The 23,384-nt window shown below is 29.5% G+C and overlaps 1 protein-coding gene across 1 annotated transcript; it reads right to left on the bottom strand.

The window, feature by feature from the left end:
• Positions 1–1,328: 1,328 nt before the first annotated feature.
• On the bottom strand, positions 1,329–22,343 carry LOC145287883 (mitochondrial fission 1 protein-like). The gene is made up of 5 exons (XM_080135798.1): positions 22,166–22,343; positions 5,611–5,743; positions 4,048–4,127; positions 3,802–3,907; positions 1,329–2,111 (listed from the first exon to the last, which is right to left on the bottom strand). The coding sequence occupies exons 1-5, from the start codon at positions 22,214–22,216 to the stop codon at positions 2,023–2,025; spliced, it is 459 nt and encodes a 152-aa protein (XP_079991924.1). The 5' UTR covers positions 22,217–22,343; the 3' UTR covers positions 1,329–2,022.
• Between the last annotated feature and the right edge of the window lie 1,041 nt (positions 22,344–23,384).

Genomic DNA, 23,384 nt, shown 5'->3' on the forward strand with positions numbered 1-23,384 from the left:
TAGCTTTTTTATTTTTCTCAAATAATGAATCATTTTTATGGTTTGATTTATTCTTTCCCATTAATACTAAAAAAAAAAAAAAAAGATTGCTGAAGGAATATGGAATCTTTTTGAACGTTTTTGAAACTGATGAAATTCTGATTCCTAAAAAGAAAAATTTTCCTACAGAATTCACAACTAAATAAGCCGTTCATGATGTTCTTTAAAAGAAATATTTGCAGGTAATTTAAAAAAAAAAATCACAAAAGAATGCAAGAAAATTTCTGTATAAACATTAAAAATAGTTATGTTGTTTTTGTTAAATATTAATTTATATTAAATGAGAAATCATTGAAATTAAAAAAATTAAAATTCCAATTTCATTTTTAGATAAATATATCAGCTCAAATTACGCAGCTATTTTTTTTTTTTTTAAATTATTTTATTTAGCTTATTCACATAATGTTAATAAATTTCAAGCTTAAATGAAAATAATTCCTCATTTAGTAATATTTAATAGAATGTGAAACCATTTTTCTTGCGGTCCTCTCTGAACAATACCATTACACATTAATTAAACTGTTTGCAGAGAAGTCAAAAAAAATTTTTAATACACACTATCATCTTTTAAGTCTTGTGGAATCAGTACTTGTAGACTATAGCAGATAAATTAGGCCAACTGCTGGTTCTTACTGTTAAAATTAGGTTTCCAAATGAATTTCACTGCTGGTTCTTGTGCTGTATTGAAATCCAAGTGCTAATTTCCATAAGATATTAGAATTGACCATTACTTTATACAAATATCAGGAAATCTTGAACAATAAAAAAATGTAATAAACAAAACCGATTAAATAAAAATTAATTATTTATTAAATAAAAATTTAATACTAATAGAAAAACATCTTATGTAAAAAGTTTTTTTTTAACAAACCTACAATTTATTTATAAAAATTAAAGCTTTTCAGTTATGGTGATCCTAATAACTAATAATCTTGGCTGTTTCTCCAGCTCTCCTGAACTCTAGCCCAGTTTAATCATATTAACCCAGATATGTATACTCTCAATGTGATATCATTTTCCTTTTCACTCTTTTTTTCTGCTGGTGTCTTCTTGATGGACACTTTCATCGATTTAAATATTTGGTTCTTATTTGGAATTCAACTTAATTTAAAAAAAAAAAAAATTACAAACAAATCTTTATGATGTACATACCCGTCATGGAATGAAGATGTTATAAAAATCACAGTTTATTATAAAGCAAGACAGTTGTTTTATAAATAATGGAGATAACTCAATTCGAACTATAGAGATCAAAATCAGGCTTTTAATGGACACAATTTGCTATGCTTAAAAAAAAAAAAAAAAAATGAACTACTGGTTCAATTTATATGATTTTTGGAATATAACATCTTCATTCCATAACAAGTGCATATAAAGATTTTTCTGTATTTTTGTTTTTTTTAATTGAATCAAATTCTAAAATATTCTACATCTTTATCTTTATTGTCACTGTTGGTGCAATACTAGTAGAATGGGTTCAAGTTTAGGAGAGATGGAGAAAAATTGTTTATTTGGGTCATGCATAACTAGAAAAGTTTGATTTTTATGCTTGTAGGACTGAAATATGTTCTTCCTTTTAGGTGAAGAGAAATTTAGTTTTTTGTCAATCTGGTAAAAAAAAAAATATTACGAATAATAATTCAAAAACATTTGGTTCCCAGTCGACATAATAAAAGACCCTGTTGATCATTCAGTGATTGCTGTTCTTCATTTCAAAATTTTTACGAAGAAGTGGATTTGATTATTTTGGTTGTACACACAGAACATAGTTGGAAATTGCAGTTTGTTCTAAATGTGTTTTTTGTTTTTGTTTTTTTCGTTTTTAAATTTTTTACCATTTTTTTTTTTTTTTTTTTTTTTTTTTTTTTTTTTTTTTGCTTTTCTTATTTTTTGAGTGTGTGTAAAACATGGCACCTTTTCCAAAATGCTCCTTTGACATTTCTGCTGACCTATTTCTATTGGTGGCCAAGAGAATAGTATCATCTACTTCTTTGCCAAAGCAACTCCAAGGCCAACAAGTCCTCCAACAGCCAATGCAGCACCTCCAATGATAGCCATGCCCATTAGGCCCTCTATAAAATAAAAAATAAGAAAACAAAATGAATTTAAATTTGCAAAAAGAGATAAATCTTTTCTAATTATTCAAAGAAAAAAAGTCACTTCTCAATTTGATTGATTCAAAATGTTCCGTGTGCATCTATTAGTGGGTATGGCCAAAATTTTGTATTGTTTTTTTTACCCCTTATATAAAAAAAAAATGTTTCAAGTCTACAACCCCACCCTATGAAGAAAAAAAAAAGAAAAAATACTAAAAATAAAAAATTTTTATGGTTGTTCATCTGTGACAAAAAGAAAATACATGTAAGTTAATCAAGTAGTTTTATTTTAAAAATAAATCAAATTTTATTGCTAAACGGCGATCTCTCCTGGATTTTTTTTTTTGTAGTACAAGGGAGATAATTCCAAATTATTCACTCATTTGCGAGATTTTAGAAATATTTATCTTTTCTGTTTAGAATAACAATTTATTAGTTATTTATAAACTGAATAAAGCTATATTGTTCCCATCTTTCTTTGTTTATATTGAGAGTATTTTCACGAAGTCATGCTGTTGATGTAATTTTTTTTTTTCACACATAACTGAAACATAGAAAGTTTTATAAATACATAATCATATCAGATTTAGCCAGAGATTTACACTAACTTCAAAAACTAAGTTTTTCCATACCTATTTGGGTTGATTCTCCATTAAAAAGAATCTATTCCAATTGGGATCAACCAATGCCTTTTTTTTTTTTTTTTTTGTAACAATTTTTCATGTGGAAAAATAAAATGAATGTTAAAATTCAATCAAAACTGTTTTTCTAGAGAACCAAAGTTATTGAAAAAAAAAAAGAAAAAAAAAAGTGAAAGTCACTTTTTTTCTTGTAACCTTGACAACACAACCACCATCTTGGCAGGGGTAACTAATATTATGTATAGAGCTTAATGATGTAAACATTCCAATATTCCTTCTCCCAATTCCAATACAATTACCAATTCAGATTCTTTTAAAACCTTTAAATATTAAGCTATGGAGTTGTTTCTATTTACTTGCCTCCCCACGAGGGCAAAGTTAGACACCAAGGTCGTTTTTTAATGTGGAGGAAGGAACAAAAATAAAAATTGTCTCAGTCGTGAAGGATTTCTTCTTCGCTAACCGAGAACAAAAAATTGAAGTGTAGCATCAGAACAGATACTACACTTTGATCTTGGCCCGAGTTGTTTATTATTTTTCATTTTCAGATTACCGTAATATATGCATATTTTTTTTTAAATACGTTTATGGATGGGCGATATATAGATTTTAGTTCTACCGATACTTTTAAATTAAATATTTTTTCATCATTTGTACCAGCAATGCAAACTTAAGAAAAATTAAAAGAATCGTATTTAGCATCGGAAAATAGGCACAAATTTTTCCAATTCTGATTAATTGTCCCAACTCTAATAGATTTTCATAAAATAAAACTGAAAACAATTGATTACGCAAGAACTGTAGAATATGCCAATTGTTAAGTATCAGATTTTGATCTTCTGAACATCATGAATTGTGCAAGATTTACTTTGATCCAACAGGTTGCAGAAAAAAAAATCCAAGCCAAAAGCATGGCAGTGGAAGTAAAAATATAAAGAACGCATAATTAGATAAACAGAACAAAAGGTACACAACCCACAACAAATGGTGGTGGCAATTTATAAATTAAAAAAAGTTTAACTGACCATTAGTTAATTTTTTCTTTATATATTTTTCCATGCTGAGTGCTTGACGGTTTTCCGGCTGTAGACTTTGTACCATTTTGATATATTGTAAAGCATTTTCATATTCCTAAAACAAATAGAGAAACTTAATTAAAAACTGCAATGCCGAAAAAACAGAACGTAGTAAAACAAAAAAAACAAGTCAAAAAGTTGGGAGATAAATGTTTCGGATGAATAAATGACAAGATGGAAACTTTATCTGTATACCTTCAATTTTGTATACCCAACTGCTAAGAAATAAAGGTAATCTCGCCGGGACTGGTCATCATTCGTCTTTTGTAGAATATCTGAGGTAAAAAAAAATAATAAATAAAAATAGTTGAAAAATGATGTTAAGACGTTTTTTTAGTAAAAAAATAAACTAACAAATCAAAATTTCCTCTGAAGACAAAAAAAATCTGTCAGAACAGTCGAAAATTCCAAATCATATTAGGTATGGCCAAAATTATTGGCAAGCAAGATACCTGATGTTTAATCTTTTGAGAAATACAAAACTTTGTATTTATCCTTATGTTCTCAAAATAGAAATAATATTTATTAGATCAAACCAACCTAAACATAGAACAAGATGGTACAAAAAAAAAAAAAAAAAAAAAAGTGACACAGAAGTGCAAGTTTAGTTGCTCATAAGAATTGAATCTTAATATTATTCATAGCAAATTAAAAATTAAACTGATGCCTTTTTTTTTTTTAATAGCAAATCAATAAATTCAGATTTGAACCATGTAGAAAGACAATTTGATAAAAGGATAAATTATATTCACTAAAATTTAAAAAGAAACGAGAATGCGCAATAAACAAAAACTAGTTTTGCATTTCTTTTTTTTTTTTTTTAAATTGTAAATGTTTTTAGCGTTTTTTTTGTTTGATTAATAGTAAATGTTTACAAAAATCAAAATGACAATGATGAGGTCTCCTAAGATTTCCCTTCCTTCCAAAAATGGGATTAGTTTATTGCTAGTTGTTCAAGACACCCCTATGAGGAAATGCCAATGGGGCTGCCTAGGTATTTTTCGTAGGTCAAAATGCATTGCATTGAAATTCTTTCTTTTTAGGTTTGACATATCTTTCCGAAATTTTCAATTAAATCAAAATAAAAAGAAAAATTAATTATTTTTGCATGTTTTTATTTTTGTTAAAAATCTTTGTAGATTTAAAAAAAAAAAAAAAAAAAAAAAAATGCCAGTCCGCCTAAATTAAAATTGATTCTATGCAGATTTGTTATCATGTTAAAGAAAAAACAAGAATCAATGTTTTTTGGGCATAAAAAAAAAAAATCAAGTTTATTTTGGGGGAAAATCTTCAGATTTTGCCAAAAATAACTTTCAATTGTTTTCAATATTCTCTCTTAAGCCTGAAAAAAATTATTTAATATTACCCCAAGTTTGAAAAAATAAAGAAAGAAAGAAGGAAAAAAACTTGTCTATTTTTTTACAAAGATTTTTAATGAAAAAAAAAAAAAAAAAAAAAAAAAAGTCATAAAATATCTGTAGGATGCAGGATTATTTAAATCGAAAATTATTTTTTTTTCGAAAACATACTGTCTGTCATTTTAAGTGATCATCTTCTCCCTGGTATTTTCTAAAGGATTTTAAAAGTTGAGAAGGAAGGTGGAAGGGAGGGGGGGGAGGGTAAAACTCTCCACACAATCTCACATGCACTACTTTACAAAGTGTGCAATATTTTCATGCATTTCAAACATCTGCTGTTGGTAAAAATAAAGATGGAGAAACATTGTAATAGAGGAAACAAAGAAAAAGTTCAACCAACCTTGAAGGAAAGCAATGCCTTTCCTGATATCATTTGTGTATTTGCTACGTACTAAACAGAGCGCATAGTCGAAATGTGTCTTTTCATTGATTACACCTCGCTTCTCTTGATTTATGTACAACTGCTCATATTTCTGAAAAAGATAAAATCTTTTGCTTGAATAAGAAATCATTTTTGGAGAGAAAAAAAAATTACACTCAAAAGAAAACAGCCAAAAATAACACAAAATTAAGCACAGTTAAAACCCTTTTGCTATAAGAAAGAATCTTTACAAAATTTTTAAAGCCAACTAAAAATAAGGAATTTATAACTATTTTTATACCTCATACATTTAATACAAAAAAGCGCCTCCCCCCTCCTTGTAGAAAAGTGCCCAATTGAGTGTGAAGGAATTAATGTTTTTAGCCAATTTTTCAATATTTGTGGTCCGAAGAGTCGAGCTTCAAAACGATACTAATCTCGTGAAAATCTGTCGCCTCTGTCAAAAGTTTTAGGCAGACATACATACATTTAAACAGAAAGGTGAGATTTATTTCAGAATAATGAACTATCTTCCTGTGATCAATTCAGTTTTATTTTACTAGGGAGAGTGTCGCCGCTTATCAAGGCTTTACACTTAAACAGACAGGTGAGATTTATATTCTAGATGTAGTGTTGCAAGATCAAAAAATCAAATTCATCTTGTAGCTCAATTAGGACCAGAATTAGGAAACATATGGCCTAGCATTATCGTGATACACTATTCCTATTGGCCAATGTTGGGCGATTTTTTTATATATATATTGCTGTTTTTAATTCATCCAATTGTGGGCAATAATTTTCAGAAGCTCATAATACAGAGTTACATTCAAATTCCACCAGACACGCAGCATAATGCTTTACAATGAAGATCTGTTTTTGTGATGGCTAAGTATAGCCCATCTTGATTAACTGGGGATCATTTTCTCACAGCATTATGGTAAATGATCCATTTCTCATCATTTGTAACAACTTGCTTTAAAAATAAATAAATAAATAAAATAAAAAAAAATAAAGTGTATTTCCATTCCATTTATAAAACAAATCAGAGATTCTTTTCACAAAAATCATATGCCCCCCCCCTTTATTAAGCCATGGTCCTAAAACCGTTAGCAATAGACAAAGGCTACTAAGCTAATTAGGGAATGCTTAAAACTTAGGAACATCACGACATTCATTTACACAATTCTGAGGCAGCACATTCAGGACAGGACTGAAGAACATAATGCTAATAGGAGATCGCTGGTACATTTCTGAGCAAATACCAGTGTGATTATGTGGAGGGTCTAACGTGAATTTATATTGTCATAGGGTTGGTTTGTTCAGATGCAGCACAGGGCGATATTTAAGCCTTGCAGTAGGGCAAGAACCATGAAATAATCTGTAGGCAACAGAAGCAACTGTTACATTCCGGCAAGTAGACAACAGATCTAATCCTAGTAGATTATATACTTCAGAGGGAACAGGGTCGTAGCAGGGAATATGCAATATATATATATATATATATATATATCATGGCACGATGTAGACACTCAAGAGAATCAGAGAACACCTTGCCATATCAATTTGTGTCCAAAGTGGATTTTGATATGCTAAGCTTTTCTACTATTTCCCCATGTTGTGCAATGTGGGTTATTCCCAATGCCTTACTTTAGTAATCACATACAGAGGGTCATCTGCCTTAGCGTTCTTTGACATCAAGGCTAAAACATCCAGCACTAAACTTTGTGAACCACTTCCAGAGTTCTGTATTTTCATCATAAACTGCACATCTTTTTTTGTTGTTGTGAGACAATTTTACCTTTATGAAATAGAAAAGCATCAAGCGCCTAAAATGAGTTTTATAATCTTCCATTATCAAACAGCTTCAAAATTAACCCAAGTTAAATAATTTTTAATATTCTTTCAAGAGAGGAAGTGAGGTATGCTCTAATCAGAAATGTGAGTATATAAAATTTATTCAATAATTTCACATATTCTAAAAAGTGTCGAAATATGGACTAATAAAAATAAGCACTAGCTTTCTTGACAAACTGATATTTTTTGTTATCCATACGCCCGTGCATTGTCAGGTGGGCCTGCTAGTTAACATTAGTTTGATTATGAATAGTTTTGACTTTTTCCTTTTCCTTGTTGATTGTCTTAGATGAGATAAAGACAACAGGACAGAATAATGAGGACAATTAATTTCTCTATTTGTGCTTTGAATGTCTATTTACTTGAAAAGCTGCCCAAAAGGTGTCCATTTTTTTTTCACCCAAATATTTGTAGAAAAAAAAAAAAGAAAAAAAAAACACATACAAGATTAGCAAATTGAGAAGAGGTGCACAGACAGAAAAAAAAAAATTGAATCGGTAATTGTGTTTTTATTTGTGTTACACAAATAGTCCTGAAAGGCAAAAACTTATTCTCTAATACCCCATTCTTTTAATATCACGTACTAACTTTATTTACTTAGTGTTGCTGGGTGACTTTTCACCTTCATTTTTATTTTACTCATTGCACCCACTTCCCACTTGTCTTTTCTCTTCATTTCTTGTTAAGAAACATTTATTGAAATATAATTCAATTTTTTAATAAAAAATTTTTATAATATAAAAATAAAAATCAGACATCTTTAAATTCCATAAATACTTTTGCTTTTTTTTTTTATTATCATTATATTTTATTTATGCTGCTTTTTTGTTAGTCTTTTTTATGAATTTTTTTTCTTTTAAAAACAGTATTTTCAAAGTTAACTTTGATTTTTTGGGTCATAAAATCAATAACTGAACAAAATTGTTATAAAACTATAAATAAAAATTTTAAAAAGTTAGGATTTCTGGTCTTGAAAGATCAGGTAAGCGTAAACAGTTGTTTACAATAGCAGTAGGCAGGTTTGTAGAAATAGAGTCAGTGAAGCAGAGACAAGTGAAACTGCTTGTACTACGAAGGGAGGAGCAGTATTTAAGAAACCAAAATGTACTCTGGTGATTTCAATTTCTTTATGAAATTTCTTTTTTATTGGATTTTAACAATTCCACCATCGATTTCAATAAATATTTACTCAATAAAAAAATATATATATTATATTGATACAAGAACACACACACACAAAAATTAAGTTAAGACCTTAATTTGTTTTATGTTTCCATTTGCATTGCTCACAACTCATTCAATCTCTGCCCTTTATCATCCCACTAAACGATGGTGTTATAACCATCGAGTGAATCTCTGAAAAATATTAAGATCTCGTCTCTTAATCCTTTTGCTAATGTTTAACGTTCACAATGTAGAATAACTCAAACATGACTTATAAAGGAAGGTTTAGTCACAATTTTTTCCCTTGTACATGAACGGACTCAGACTGGCAAGAAAGCCACTTATGTATTCAATGTGGACAAACATTTTGAAAGTTTTCTTGGATCTTTTTCGGACAACTTATGCTGAAAGAGTGCACATCTACTCTTCTATGCATTCTGGGTGCTCTGATTACTCAATTAAGATAAAATTGAAGTTCACAAAGACATCGGATGTCTCTTTCCATCACAGAGTATATTGATACTAAATCTGCTTAGAACCGTTTTAGATCACTCAATTCAGAAAGAAATTCCTGAACATTCCATTTAAAAAGAAAAAATGTGTTCTGTGTCACATACGATATATCTGATTGGTTAATCACTGGTATTGAGAATTTTACCCTCTAAAAAAAATGTCTAACACAGACAAAATAGCAAGCTTTAATACATCCTTTTATGAGCTCCAAATCTGTTTTTTCTTTTTACTGAATTTTACTTTTAAGATAAAAGTCTAACTTGATCTCTATTGTACTCTTGCGCTTTCATATTTTTGTAGTTTATTTTTCAAGAAGTAATAGGATTTTTTCTGTTTAAGTTGATTGCATAATTATTGCTTTCATTATGATTAATTTTCATTTAACACAAGATGATACATTTGTCAAGACTAACTGGTTCAAAACCTGTGAAAATTGTTTTCTGGACAGATAGCACACAAGACAGCAAATTTTCTAATTTCCTACAAACACAAGGGTCAAATCATTGCTCGATTCATACTAAAGATTAAAAAAAAAAAAAAGTGTACTTGATGTTCTCTTCCTAAACACTGAGCATTATAAAATGTAAGAATCAAAGGTAAGTGGAATAATTCTGAGAAAGTGGCTCCCTCTCCTGCACTTAGGCGTACTAGCTAATGAAAAAGGAGTCTAAAAATCACCCTTGACTATGATCAATCATTTTGTATATGTTTTCTTTTTCTAGTCTTGTTGTGAGAGATGATTATTTTATTTACAACCAATCCATCTTATTAACATTTTTATTATTTAGATTATTTCGGTTATTGTTCTCTTTTTGGATGTTCTCATAACACTTTGACTAATGTAACAATCTTTTTTTAGGTGTATCTTGTTAAATTCAGAAATATTTATGTTCAACTTGGAAAGCTGTAAAGAATTTCAAAACAGAACCCTTTATCTAATCCGTAGGGGTAGATTGTTTTTCTTCCATCAGCCTTGACCAAGTAGAAGTAATTCTTTATTATTTTCTTAATATTGTCTGTATTGTGGATTAAACCTTCAAACTTCACAAAACTGTCACTTGAAAATGATTATTACTTAGTACTTTATCTGATGCGTCATGGATCTGTGAGATTCACAAGTTTGACAGGATGCAGCCGAGGGTTGGAGATTACATTGACCAAAGCAGCCTTAGAATAGCATTCAGAATGAGAATAGCAAGCCAAATAATACAAATTATCAATTTTCATCGCAAAAAAATTCATTAACCCTTATGCTCCAATGACTTTTGGCCTTGATAAGTGGTGACTCAAATAAATAAAATATATATGAATGTAACTTTACATGCTTATATTCTCTATTAAATAATTAAATTTATCATTATTTCTATTAAATAATTAAATTTATCATTATTTCTATTAAATAATTAAATTTACCACTATTTCTATTAAATAATTAAATTTACCACTATTTCTATTAAATAATTAAATTTACCATTATTTCTATTAAATAATTAAATTTACCATTATTTCTATTAAATAATTAAATTTACCATTATTTCTATTAAATAATTAAAATTTACCACTATTTCTATTAAATAATTAAATTTACCACTATTTCTATTAAATAATTAAAATTTACCACTATTTCTATTAAATAATTAAAATTTACCACTATTTCTATTAAATAATTAAAATTCACCACTTTCTATTAAATAATTAAATTCACCATTATTTCTATTAAATAATTAAATTTATCATTATTTCTATTAAATAATTAAATTTACCATTATTTCTATTAAATAATTAAATTTACCATTATTTCTATTAAATAATTAAATTTACCATTATTTCTATTAAATAATTAAATTTACCATTATAATTTTGTTAAAACACAAAATTAAAGAGTGAAAATTGCCAAATAAGTTGGGATTTTTTTTACTAAAGAATGGGGACATGTTATTGGCAATTTACACTAATACTTTTTAAATAATCTACAGTAAATGCACATAAACTTGCTACAATATACTGGCTATGAATAAAAAACAAAATCTCAAAGTTGAGATCAGATTTAAAGAACAGTATGTGTCAGGTCGTAGTATAATCTTTTAAGCCTCTGCCATTTTGACTTTTTTAAATTTCCCAATGTCTTAGTCAGATTGTGTTAAAATTACAGAAAGATATCGAAAATAAATATATTAAAGTTAAAAACCCTTCAGTGATTTTTTTGGACATCTTGTATATATAAGTAAAGATAAAGGTTATTGCATCATGCAAAAGCAAATGATGATGAAGAGGTTATTGCATCATACAAAAAGCAAATGATTAAAAAAAAACCCTGAAAATAACTTTATTTAAGCAGAATGATTATTATTTTGAACTTTTATAATTGGCTATAAAAACTATGATCATTTCCTAGTACATGGGTACTGAAATTTTATTAAAATTACACTAAGAGGATTAATTACCAGACAAAAAATTATGATCTGAAAATTTGGGGCTTAATCAACAGTAATCAGAAGAGTTTAACAAATAATGTGCAAGTGGATTGTCACTCTGCTGTTTAATGCCCAATTCCACTAAGATATATTTGCATACCATGTGTACTTTTTTTGTTTTTTATTCATGCTATACTATTATGAGAAAGAGAGGAGGAGGAGGAGGACCATCTAAATCTGATAATCTACTTATTGTCATTTTATTTATTTTCATAAAATTTTCACAAAATTAAAAAAAATTTATGCCTCTAAACTATGAATGGTGCTTGCGTAGATTTGTATTCTTCTAAACCAATGCATTTCAGGTGAAAACATTATCACATACTTCTGTATCATGCTGAAATTAGTATAAATTCCGAAAATTATGAAAAATGATCTAGAAGAGAAATAATCTCTACTAAAGCACTTTATGTTTGTGTATGTGTGTGTGTGGGGGGGGGGAGTTCGTTCCCGATGGACTCCGAAATGACTGGCCTGATTTTTTATGACATTTCACACAAATATACTTTGTGTCTGACAGTGTGATAGGTTTTGTATCAGAATGCACCTGATAAGTATCGAAAATCATTAATAAAAAAAATCCAATTCAAGACGGAACAGTTTGATTTTGAACAAAATTAAAATCATATAAAACCTAAAATCACGTGCATTTTAAGGAGTTTTATTACTGCACAAGCAGAAGGGCTTGGCATATAAAATCAACAGTAGATTCTTTGATAAGACAGGGACACATTCGGAATGAATGTTTCTGTTTAAAACACAATTGAACCATGATATTTGACTTTTGCATTTTAAACTTTAATTCATACAATTATATAAAAATAATTTTATAAAATCAACAGTAGGTTCTCTACAGTGCAATGTAAACTACAATATATTATGGATTAAATCACTATGGGAAGGCATGTGAAGTTTCTTCCTGGTGCACTGCAGTGGGTCCCCAACTAGAGAAAGCAATAAATCAATTTGATTGAGAAATGAGTGATTTCACCGATTTCAATACCAGGCAACATTGGGTTTCCCTGCTACTTACAAGTAAAAATATAATTTAGCGAATTATCAAGTTTGATCATATGTTTTCCATGTGAAAGAGTTATGTCACCGATTTAGTATAATAAACTGACTTATCTCCCTTGACTTAATTTAAGGGTCTGCTATTTTTTAAACAGACTCTCAGAACATAATTGCGGATTATTTTTTGTTAAAAATACATCTAGCACACCTACTGGATCATGTTTCATAATTTTTGGAACTTATAATTTCGACATGATACCTTAGTATATAGTAATGTTTTCATCTGAAATGCATTGGTTCAAAAGATCACTAACCTACACGTGACTGATATGTATATCTTGGTTTTTGATCACAAGGTCAAGACTGCTACTTTGCTCTACGAAATTGTGGGTGGCAACCATTTTCATTATTGTTTACACATTTTAATCGTGCATTTCGAGTTTAGTTTTGGTTGGTTGGTTGTTTTTGTTTTACAGCATATCAACCCTTTTCAGGTTATTTAATGCCGAATCCAAAGACTTTGAAGAAAAAATTTTTAATAGAATATATTTGTTGTTTTCAAGTTGGTTTCTATTCAACCCATAGTTGGAACCCTAACAGGTACTACAACTCCGGGTCAGAGTGGACCTGGGAGCAATGGCAATTAAAGGGTGGCTCCACACTCCCCAAAGCTGGGGCCTCACCACTGGATATAGTTTAAGGTCATATCGAGGACCTCGAGTTTAGTTTAACTTTTTACTCGAAATGACTCGTCATGTAATAATGTTAAAGATAAGAAATATTTTGAATGCATACGCAGACTTATTTTCTCATATCATCCACAAACCCTATTTAGTGACATTACCCAGTAAAAAACGGCAAATTTGTAAATTTTGAAAATAAAAACTACTTGATCAAGTTTTGTGATTTTTGGAATATACCATCTTCTTTCCACGAGGAATAGGTACAATATAAACGTTCTTTCTCATTTTTGTTTATCGCCATAGGTGCCAATCTGAATAAACACTTGTTTTTTTGTTTTTTTTTTTAAATAAGTGGGATTCTAAATATACACAAAAAAAAATTGTTTTATTACGTATGAATGTGCAATACAACAATTTTACAATTGAAAAAAATAAAAATGTCTAAACATTTTCGGGTACTTATACAGTTTAATCAAGGCATTAAAAAAAAATGGAAAAAGTACGTATCCGTTTTGGACTGGAGATCTCCGAAAAAAAAAAAATTTTCATTTAATTTGATTGAGTAGCTTTTTCTTTCTTTTTTTTTTTTTTACAGCGGAAAAACACGTTTTTACAAGAGCGCGTTGAAGTCAGCCATTATGGAAATTTTTAACACACCACGGGGAGATAACTCAATGTAAAGCGCCGACACTCGTTCCCCATCTTTATTACTAGCTTTTCTTCTTAAAAATCGGAAATTTTGCTCGGTATCATAAATTCTTTTTACACTGTAAAAAAAAAAAAAAAAAAAAAAAAACAACTACTTGATGAAATTTAAGTGAAATATTTTTTGGAGAACTTTGTTCCATCACGGATATGTAAAATATAACCTTTTTCTGATATTTTCATTTTTACAATGAAAGTACCCATTTTTGAAGTATGAAAAAGCAAAACTAATGAAAGCAAAAGTATTTTTCAACCAAAATAAACAATTTTTGCTTTTATCGTTATTATACATTCTGGGCAATTCACATGAAGTTTGGAATAACCCATTCAAAGTGTCCTTTTCGATATCACCTAACCCCACATTAAAAAGATTGACATTTGTTAACATTGGGAAAAAGCAAGTGTAAAATAAAAAGTAAATAAACTAAGGTAAATTTTCACCTGGTTTTCAGGTATGTTGAAAACGAATATCGCATCTAAATTTTCCACAAATAAGTAATTTTCCGGATATTAAGCAATGCCACTTCTTATATTATTGCTGTTAGCCATCTTGATACACACAAGCGCAAGCATAGTTTCTCGTGGTAGCGTTTACATGCAAGTGCGCTCGCTTGTGCATACCAAAATGGCCACCAGCAATAACATAGGAAATTACATTGCTTAATATCCAGAAAACTACTCATTTGCGGATAATTTAAATGCAATATTTATTTCAGCATATCCGAAAACTTATAGAAGTCATCTTTTAAAAAGAAAATGTTAAGGTGGAAACCAGGTAAAAATTTACCTAAAGGGATAGGGGTTTTTTTGGGGGGAGGAGGGTTATCTTTTCCACTTCACTCCCGGTTGCTCTTTTGTTTTTACTTGAGTCTTTTTACAGTAGCATTTGGTTAATAAATTGTCAGGTGAAAGTACAGAAAATAAGTAAATGAAGCCCTTCTCACTACGTTAAGGGTTTTTCTAAACAATAACATTATTTAGAAAAATCATTTTTAACACAGAGAGGAGCAACCAGAAGTGAAGTGGAAACAGTAATTGTAAAGATAACTAGTATTTTTTTTTTTTATTTTTTTTTACAAGACCAAGAGATATGAACTTAGCCAATTTGTATTTTGGGGAGATGGATTAAAGACATTACAAAAACGATCTTGTGTGAAACTTTTAACTAGAGTACTTGTGATGAATAAAAATAAAGGGCATAAAGTATAGGTTCTCGAGTTTGAAATGAAGCACAATGCGAAGGTCAGAGATTACATCGGCCAAAACATTACAAATATATCCAAGGTGCGAACAGTTATCTAAAGTATTACGATTCTTTGTTACAAAAAAAAAAAAAAAAAAATTATTCTAGAAAAAACCCATAATTAAATAGTAAAGAGAAAGAGGAAACAAAAATAAAATGTATGAAATAAATTTTATAAATTATTCCTATGCGTTAAGATAGTGGATTCAGTAGAGAATTTCATTCTAATGTGTTTTATATAAATTACATGTTGTATTTTATTGTTATTTTCTGTTTTGTTGAAGAGTTCGGGTGATAACTATCCTGTGCTTTTACTCAAAAGCATTACAGGAACAAAAGTAATTTGGGTGCTTATGCACCTTTTGTTACTACCCCCCCCCTTTTTTTTAAATAGTATTTTCAAGTTGAATTCAAGTTTTACAATATCTTTTATATTAAATTGTTAAGTAAAAGTAGTTGTTTGTCGAACCGAATAAACATTTTGCATTAAATAAAAATACTAAAAACTTATCCAGTTCGGTAGAAAAGTAACTTATCTTGCCTTTGATAACATTTATTTGTTATATTGATTTTTTTTGACAACTTTTTCATACCTCTGCAGGTTGTAATACAAACCCAACATGAAAATACTATTTTTTCAAAAATTACACGGTGCCATCTCTGCATGAGTACCATTTATCTTTGTTGCACAGAAATTGTTGCAATTTAAGCAAATTTCATTTATAGAAGCAGTAAAGAGAAATGGGTACTGACTGATGAAGAATACAGACTGTGCTACTTACAAGTTAAATTCAAGTTTTACAATATCTTTTGTTGGTACTTCTGCAGTTTAAAGCCCGTTTTTTCATGAGTGTCATTCGGCAATGCCTAGCGAATGACGTGAGCAAGCAGACGGTAAAAATTGGAAGGGGAAGAAAAAAAAAAAAAGAGTACTTGTACAGTTTAATCATATCTAAAAAGGGGGGGGGGGGGCGAAGAGCAATACTCCAAGGCGAGCAGGCAACAGTCCAGGTTGCAAAAAGAAATACTCTTTAAGCGACCCACTAGGTGTGTCAGAATTTGAGGGGAATTTTTGACACTCCTAACAAAAAACTGCGAATAGAATAAAATATAAAAAACTCGTAATTTCTCTTTTTAAAGTGGGTTGTTTATTTTCTTTATGGAATCCAGTCCAGTTTTTTTTTTTTTTTTGCTATTAGAAAAGTCCACAGTTTAAAACTTTTTTTTTTTTAAAACTATGTTGATTTTTTTTTTTTTTTAATGAAACCTTATAATCTTATATTGCACAGAAAGTTTCGTTTTATTACAAAAATTATTTCTATTTCATTCAATGTGTGTGTATTTTTTTTTTTTAGATATTAAAAAAAAAAAAATTAATTCCATAAAGTGGAAATAAAATATATTTAATCAAAAATTCATGTATTTCTTTGAGAAAAGAAAAACAAAAAAAATTCTTCGACTGTTTTTTTTAAGGCAAAACACTTATAAGTAAAATGTGATTAGTTTTCAGCTATGGAGGCAAAAATTTTTTCAAGTGCAAGGCTAGACGGCTAACGCGAACGTGTGGTTTTTACGTCCTTCTGTTCATCAGTAGTTCAAAACAAAATGAATCACCGGTTCGACGTTTGCCTAAACACCGTAATAATGTTTACATAATGGCAGGGTTTTCAAATACTTGTTTAAAAAAATTCTTTTATTTAAAAAATACATGGAATATAAAATATAAATATGGATAAATTCTTAACAATGAAGAATGGAACTACCCATTATTTTTTTATAGGTAAGTGATTTTTTGGCATTTATATATACATATATTTTATTGAAACAAGTTAAAATACATTGATTTTCTTTAAATCTTTTTTAAAGAAAACCGATTTAAAAAAAACAAATATTGCATAATTTGCTATTAAACTTGTTATTTTTTTTAAATTTGGTCTTTGCTCCTTTAATTGAAAAAAAATTAGGTTTGAATTACATTTTTCAAGTAGTTATAAACTTCGAAAGATAGTAAGTTGAATTATTAAAATTCTTATTTTTAATGGCCGCTTTTGATACACCTAGCGACCTACCCAAACGGGTCTGGTAACAACTAGTATCAAAATGTTTGCAGGAGAAAAGTTCAAAATTTCGACCTAGAAGAGAATGATAAAAACTGCTTTATTGGTTTTTAAACTTTTTGACCATAAATACCATTTGCCCTGCTTAGTGCTTGCTTCACTCATGTTGGTTCGTTCATCCCCCGATGGTTGAGCTCACCCAACACAAGCATCACTAGCAGTATCAGAATTTTGGGGGAATTTTTGACACCCCTAACAGAAAACTGCGATTAAAATATAGAAAACTCGTAATTTCTCTTTCTAAAGTGGGTTATTTATTTTCTTTATAGAATATGCTTCCAAAATAAACTATTTAAGTTGTTTAAAAAATAATAGAAATATTATTTTTCATTGTTTAAAAAACATTGTTTACAAAGTGCGTGCGTGCGCTCTGGGAAGCCATTTTGTTACGTAGTGAAATCAATTGATTTTTATGAGATGAATATTTTTCAATTTTTAAACTTTAAAAATCTATCAAAATTTTCCTATTCGTTCAATTGTTACGTTTTTTTCAGGGTGAATGTAAAATTTTATGCTCTTTCCGATAAACTAAATATAATATTTTAGACAAACGTTGTTTTATAAATTCACCCCCCCCCCCATTTTGGAATGTCTATGAGAATTTTAATAATTAATTTTGTTCGGCACATTTTATATATCACAAATTGAAGATAAAACATGAATAAATAAAATACTCAAATTTAAAACAACAAAAAATATCACTTATCTGTAAATTTACTGGTAAAGTCCAAAATTTAAATCCTTCTTTTTTCGATAACCACGTGTTTTTTTTTTTTTTTTACGTGGAAGCTTAATTTTTGTTTAGAATGTTCCAGTAATTAATGGTCGATCAGTTTATATTTTTATATTTAATTCCTGGTTTCCTTTTTTTCGATATAAAAAAAAAAAAGACGAAACCGGATAATGCAGATTTATAGTATAATAAAAAAAAAATTCAGGTATTTCTTTAAGATATTAAAAAAAAAAAAAATAACATTACATATCTGCGTCATATCGTAATTCGTGTTAATGAAAAAATGAAAACTCCCAGTTTTTATGTACGATAGCGTAAAGGCACAAAAATAAAAAAAAAGGACAAGTTATCTCCCTTAAGTCAGGCAAAAACGTAACTGACTGCTACTGATTCTACCCGACACTAAGCATTCTTTGGAGCAGACGTATTTACTAGTCTTTAAAGAATTTTATTGGAATAATGGTGAGTTTTTTTGTTTTTTTTACTACCCGTATTTTTTAACTTTCTGTAACTGACGAGAAAGTTGTATTTAAATTTTATTTTGACTTTTTAAACTTTATTTGAGTAAAAAACATTAATTTTTCAGGTAATTTCTACACTTTATCGCCGAAACATTTTCGGCGATAAAAAGTTACGTTTGTATTATTACTGTCTCTGTCTGTACACATAGATTAAAAAGAAAGTGGTCTAAAAACAAAAATATAGCAAATAAATGTTATCAAAGGCAAGATAAAATATATTATAAATTCGAAAAAGTTGTCCCAAAACAAATATAGAACAAATAAATGTTATCAAAGGCAAGATAAGTTACATTTCTACCTAACTGGATATATTTTTTGTGTTTTTATTCAGTGTAACATGTTTATTCAGCTCGAAAAACATGCAGTGTTTAAAATTCAAAATGGCGCCCGACTCTCTCTCGGAGAGGGTAAGTTTGGGAAAAGGTATTATAAATTATAAACTAGACAAAATACTGTTAGAAATTCGCTCAATATATGTTACCGTGACATAAGTTGACATATATTCGGTTGATTTTTAATAGTATTTTGTCTAGTTTATTATTTATAACATCTTTTCCCAAACTTACCGTGTTAAAGAGACAGCCGGGGCCGGGCGACATTTTGAATTTTAAACACTGCATGTTTTTCGAGCTGAATAGACATGTTAAATTGAATAAGAACACAAAAAATATATCCAGTTAGGTAGAAAAGTAACTTATCTTGCCTTTGTGTTTATATATTTGTTTTTTTGACAACTTTTTTGAATCTATGTGAGTATCAGAATTTTTGTAGGAATTTTTGACACCCCTAACACGAAACTGCGAATACAATATAAAAATCTCGTAATTTCTCTGTTAAAAGTGGGTTATTTATTTTCTTTATGGATTATACTTCCAAAATAAACTATTACAGTTGTTTTAAAAGTAATAGAAATATATATATTTTTTTTTAAAAAAAACAGTAATGAATTTTCCGAACTCAATATTTTTCAATTTTTAAACTTTAAAAATCTATCAAAATTTTTCTATTGATTCTATTTTTACGATATTTTCAGGGTCAATGTGAAATTTTATGTTCTTTCCAATAAACCGAATATAATATTTTAGACAAACTTATATTATAAAGAAGACGTGTTTCGGTTTGTTATTATTGTTATTATTACATTAAATATTTGTTTAATCATATAGGGTAAATATGAAGAATTCCACCCTTTATTCATATAGGGTCAATATGAAGCCACCCTCGAAAATTCCTTTAAAATTACGGCCAAATCTGTTCATTGCAATGTGGCCATAAAGTGGGTGCCCATTTGACGTCACATTATAGAAAAGTGACCCCCCACTTTGTGACCATTTGTAAAATTTTTTATCTTGGAAACTACTAGTTTCGTTTGCCGTATATATAAATGGTTATTTCTGTTTTCAGCGCCTCCGAAAACCTTTAAAAGTGGAAAATTTGAAGGAATATAATCCAATATCGAGATTATTAAGGTTTCTGAATTAGTGTTTTTTTTTTACACTTATAGGCCTCCGTACATAAGAGATAATTTTTCACTTCCGGTGTCGTTACAAGTTGCTTGAAAGACACGCGTAGTCGCGATGTGTGTTGGAAAAATCCTTCCATTTAAAAAATACATGGATTATAATACATAAATATGAATAAATTCTCATACAGGAAGATTAAAAGAAAGCATATCTTACTCATAGAGCAGGTGAGTGACATTTTGCCATTTAAAATATATATCGTAAGATTCAACTGTGTTACTTGTTCGACATTCCGTGAAATGTTAAGTGAAGAAATCGAAGGAAAAATAAATAAAATTGTTTATTTCTCTATTAAAGCTTTTATGATATTAAAATTTGGTCTTTGCTCGTTTTATTGAAATAAAATTTACGGGTTTAAATTACGTTTTACTATTATTAAAATCTGATAGAAATATAGGTGTATATTCAAAATGGCGACTCGCCTGAAAATTTCCCCAAAATTCTGATACTGCTAAAGCATCACTCCTCTTTATTCATTTTACAATCAAGACATTATATAAATGAAAATATTGAAAAAAAGTTACCCGTTATGGAATGAAGTTCTCGAAATAAATTCACATAATTTGATCAAGTAGATTTTTTAACAGCGGAAAAATAATTTATGACACTGAGCAAAATTTTTAGACCAAAAGGAAGGAAGAAAAGCTATTATTTAACATGGGACGGGGGGTGTCAGGGCTTTAGACAGAGTTATCTCCCCGTGGCGCACCCCTCCCTTCCTCGTGGTCTAAAAATTCAAACATGGCTACCTTCAGCTCACTGTCATAAAAAATTGTTTTTCCGCTATAAAAAAAAAAAAAAAAAAAAAAAATACTTTATCAAATTAAATGAAAAATTTTTTTTTCAGAGAATAACGGATACGTAAAATATCATTTTTTCCAATATTTTCATTGTGTAATGTCTTAATTACACTGTACAAGTACCGAAAGGAAAAGAAAGAGTTCAAAAAAACAGAATATAAAGAGCAGATTACCATTGCGCCAGCGTAGTATAAACACCCCCAACCTCCCCATGTTACGAACGGCTTTCGGAATAAACACCCCCAATTTCGAAAGACATTCTTAACATGGGGGGGGGGGGTAATACTAGTAATATTTATGCACAAACAAGACATATTTGTTCACTAATTCAAAGCAGCAAAACTTATTACCCCACCCACCACCACCAAAAACAGAAAAACAAAACACGGTTGCCGTAAAAAAAATGTTAAAAAAACAGTAAAAATTTATGAAATTATTACGGTAAGTTGTTTTTTTGTTATTGTTTTGTTTTTTATTAACTTCCGTTCGCTCGGTATAATCTGGCGGTTTCCGTCGATCGCCGGGGGTTACCGAGCGAGACTCACGGCAAAAACGGGTTTTAAATCGCAGAAGTACTTGCTTGTTTATTAAACTGTTAGGTGAAAGTACAGAATAGAATAGTTACAAAACGCCATCCCTTTCTCTAGGTTAAGAATGGGTTTACTTGAGAATGGTAACAATAACGTCATTATTTTAGCACGCTCCGTAAAAAAAAAAAAAAAATAAGTTTGGGTCAAATTGTCCTGACAAACACGAAATAGGAAGTAGACACGATAAATATCCAATGAAGGACACCGAAAGACGAACGAATACTGCTTTTTAATAACCTTTAGCACGTGATATAGAATCACGATTAAATACAACCTAATTTATAATCTGTATATATATATATATATATATATATATATATATATATATATATATAGCCTATCAACAATGTTTAAACGATACAAATTTAAACTTCATTCATTTCTGAACGGTAATTAAAAATGCTTTTAAAGTGTCATCGTCATTTTTTTTTTTTTAGTAAAAAAAAAAAAAAAAAATAGAAATACGATTGGGTTGTCATCGATGGTGGATTTAGGTTAAATATGGGTAACTTAGAGTTAAAAGCAATTTATAAACGAAATTAAATGTTTGTTAAGATGACCAGGTATGTTTTCAGGAAATTGCCACTTTTTTTGGTTTACCTTTAAATCTTCAGCAGTAACATAGTCATTAATAATCGCTTCGGCGTCCATGTTCCACACTTTTACTGCTTTCACAAAACAGAAGAGTTCCAAGAAATCAAGTTAGGTAATTCCAATGACCTCATCCACTCAGACCATCCTTGTTTTCGTTCGCCTTTAGTCACGGTCACCGAGACAGTAGTCACGTGTAGAACAGTTTTCCTTCCTTCTACACGGAGAGCGACTTGGGAGGGCACTACTGACCGCGTCGTCCGCAAGGATGTCTTACTATGAAAAGTATTTGAAGCCAAATCTTTAAGAAAAAAAGTAAATTGAAAATTTAAATTGTTAAAAGAAATAACAAAGAACGTGTGTGTAAATATAAGCATTTATATATTTTTCATTGTGCTCGCGTAGATTGGTGATGTTAAACATTCACCTATCTACACGATGGTTTAAACCGACGCATTTCAGGTGAAAACATTTACGTGTCGTATTGAAATTAGTATAAATTAACAAAAATTGTTCCTAGCGGCATTTAAAGGTGTTCGGGTATTTGAAACGAATATCGCATGTAAAAAAAATTGTCTCGGACAAATAGTTTGTATGTAATGTAAATTCTGTTTTTAAATTATTAGGCACCTCCAAAATTCATCACAGAATTACCCCCCCCCCTCCCCATATGTAACACGATGTAACTTTATTATAAGTTAATATTATCAATGTAACGTTTGTACCATGTAAAAGAAGGCCAAAATAAACTAGTAACAATTTTTTTTTTTTAATTTTTCATCCCATGAAAATAATGAAATTGCGAGACGAAAATCGTGTTTACATAATTGGCGCTTTAAAATAACGTTCCCATGTAGCAGGCATTCCGAACGTGAAAACATACCCATGTATATAAGAGTCAGGTACGTCCAAGGATGGAATACTGTTGCCACATCTGGGCAGGAGTTGCTAGAAAGGGCTTGTCCTGCCTTGATAGAGTTCAAAATAGACTTCGTAGGAGATGTACTTTTCTCTTCCCTGCAACCTCTATCTCACAGAAGAGATGTTGCGAGTTTGTCTCTGATGTATCGTTATTTTCATGGAAAGTATTCAATTGAGCTTCAGTCTATGGTCCCCCCCTCGCCAAACTTTCACAAGAAACACTCGTCTAGCTGAAAACACTATCAATAATTTCCCCACTCTTTATCTGTGCCTAAACCTAAACGTAGATTCCATGAACAAAGCTTCT

This window comes from Euprymna scolopes, chromosome 11 (assembly GCF_053919585.1).
Source record: "Euprymna scolopes isolate OS-2025 chromosome 11, ASM5391958v1, whole genome shotgun sequence".
Lineage (NCBI taxonomy): Eukaryota > Metazoa > Mollusca > Cephalopoda > Sepiida > Sepiolidae > Euprymna > Euprymna scolopes.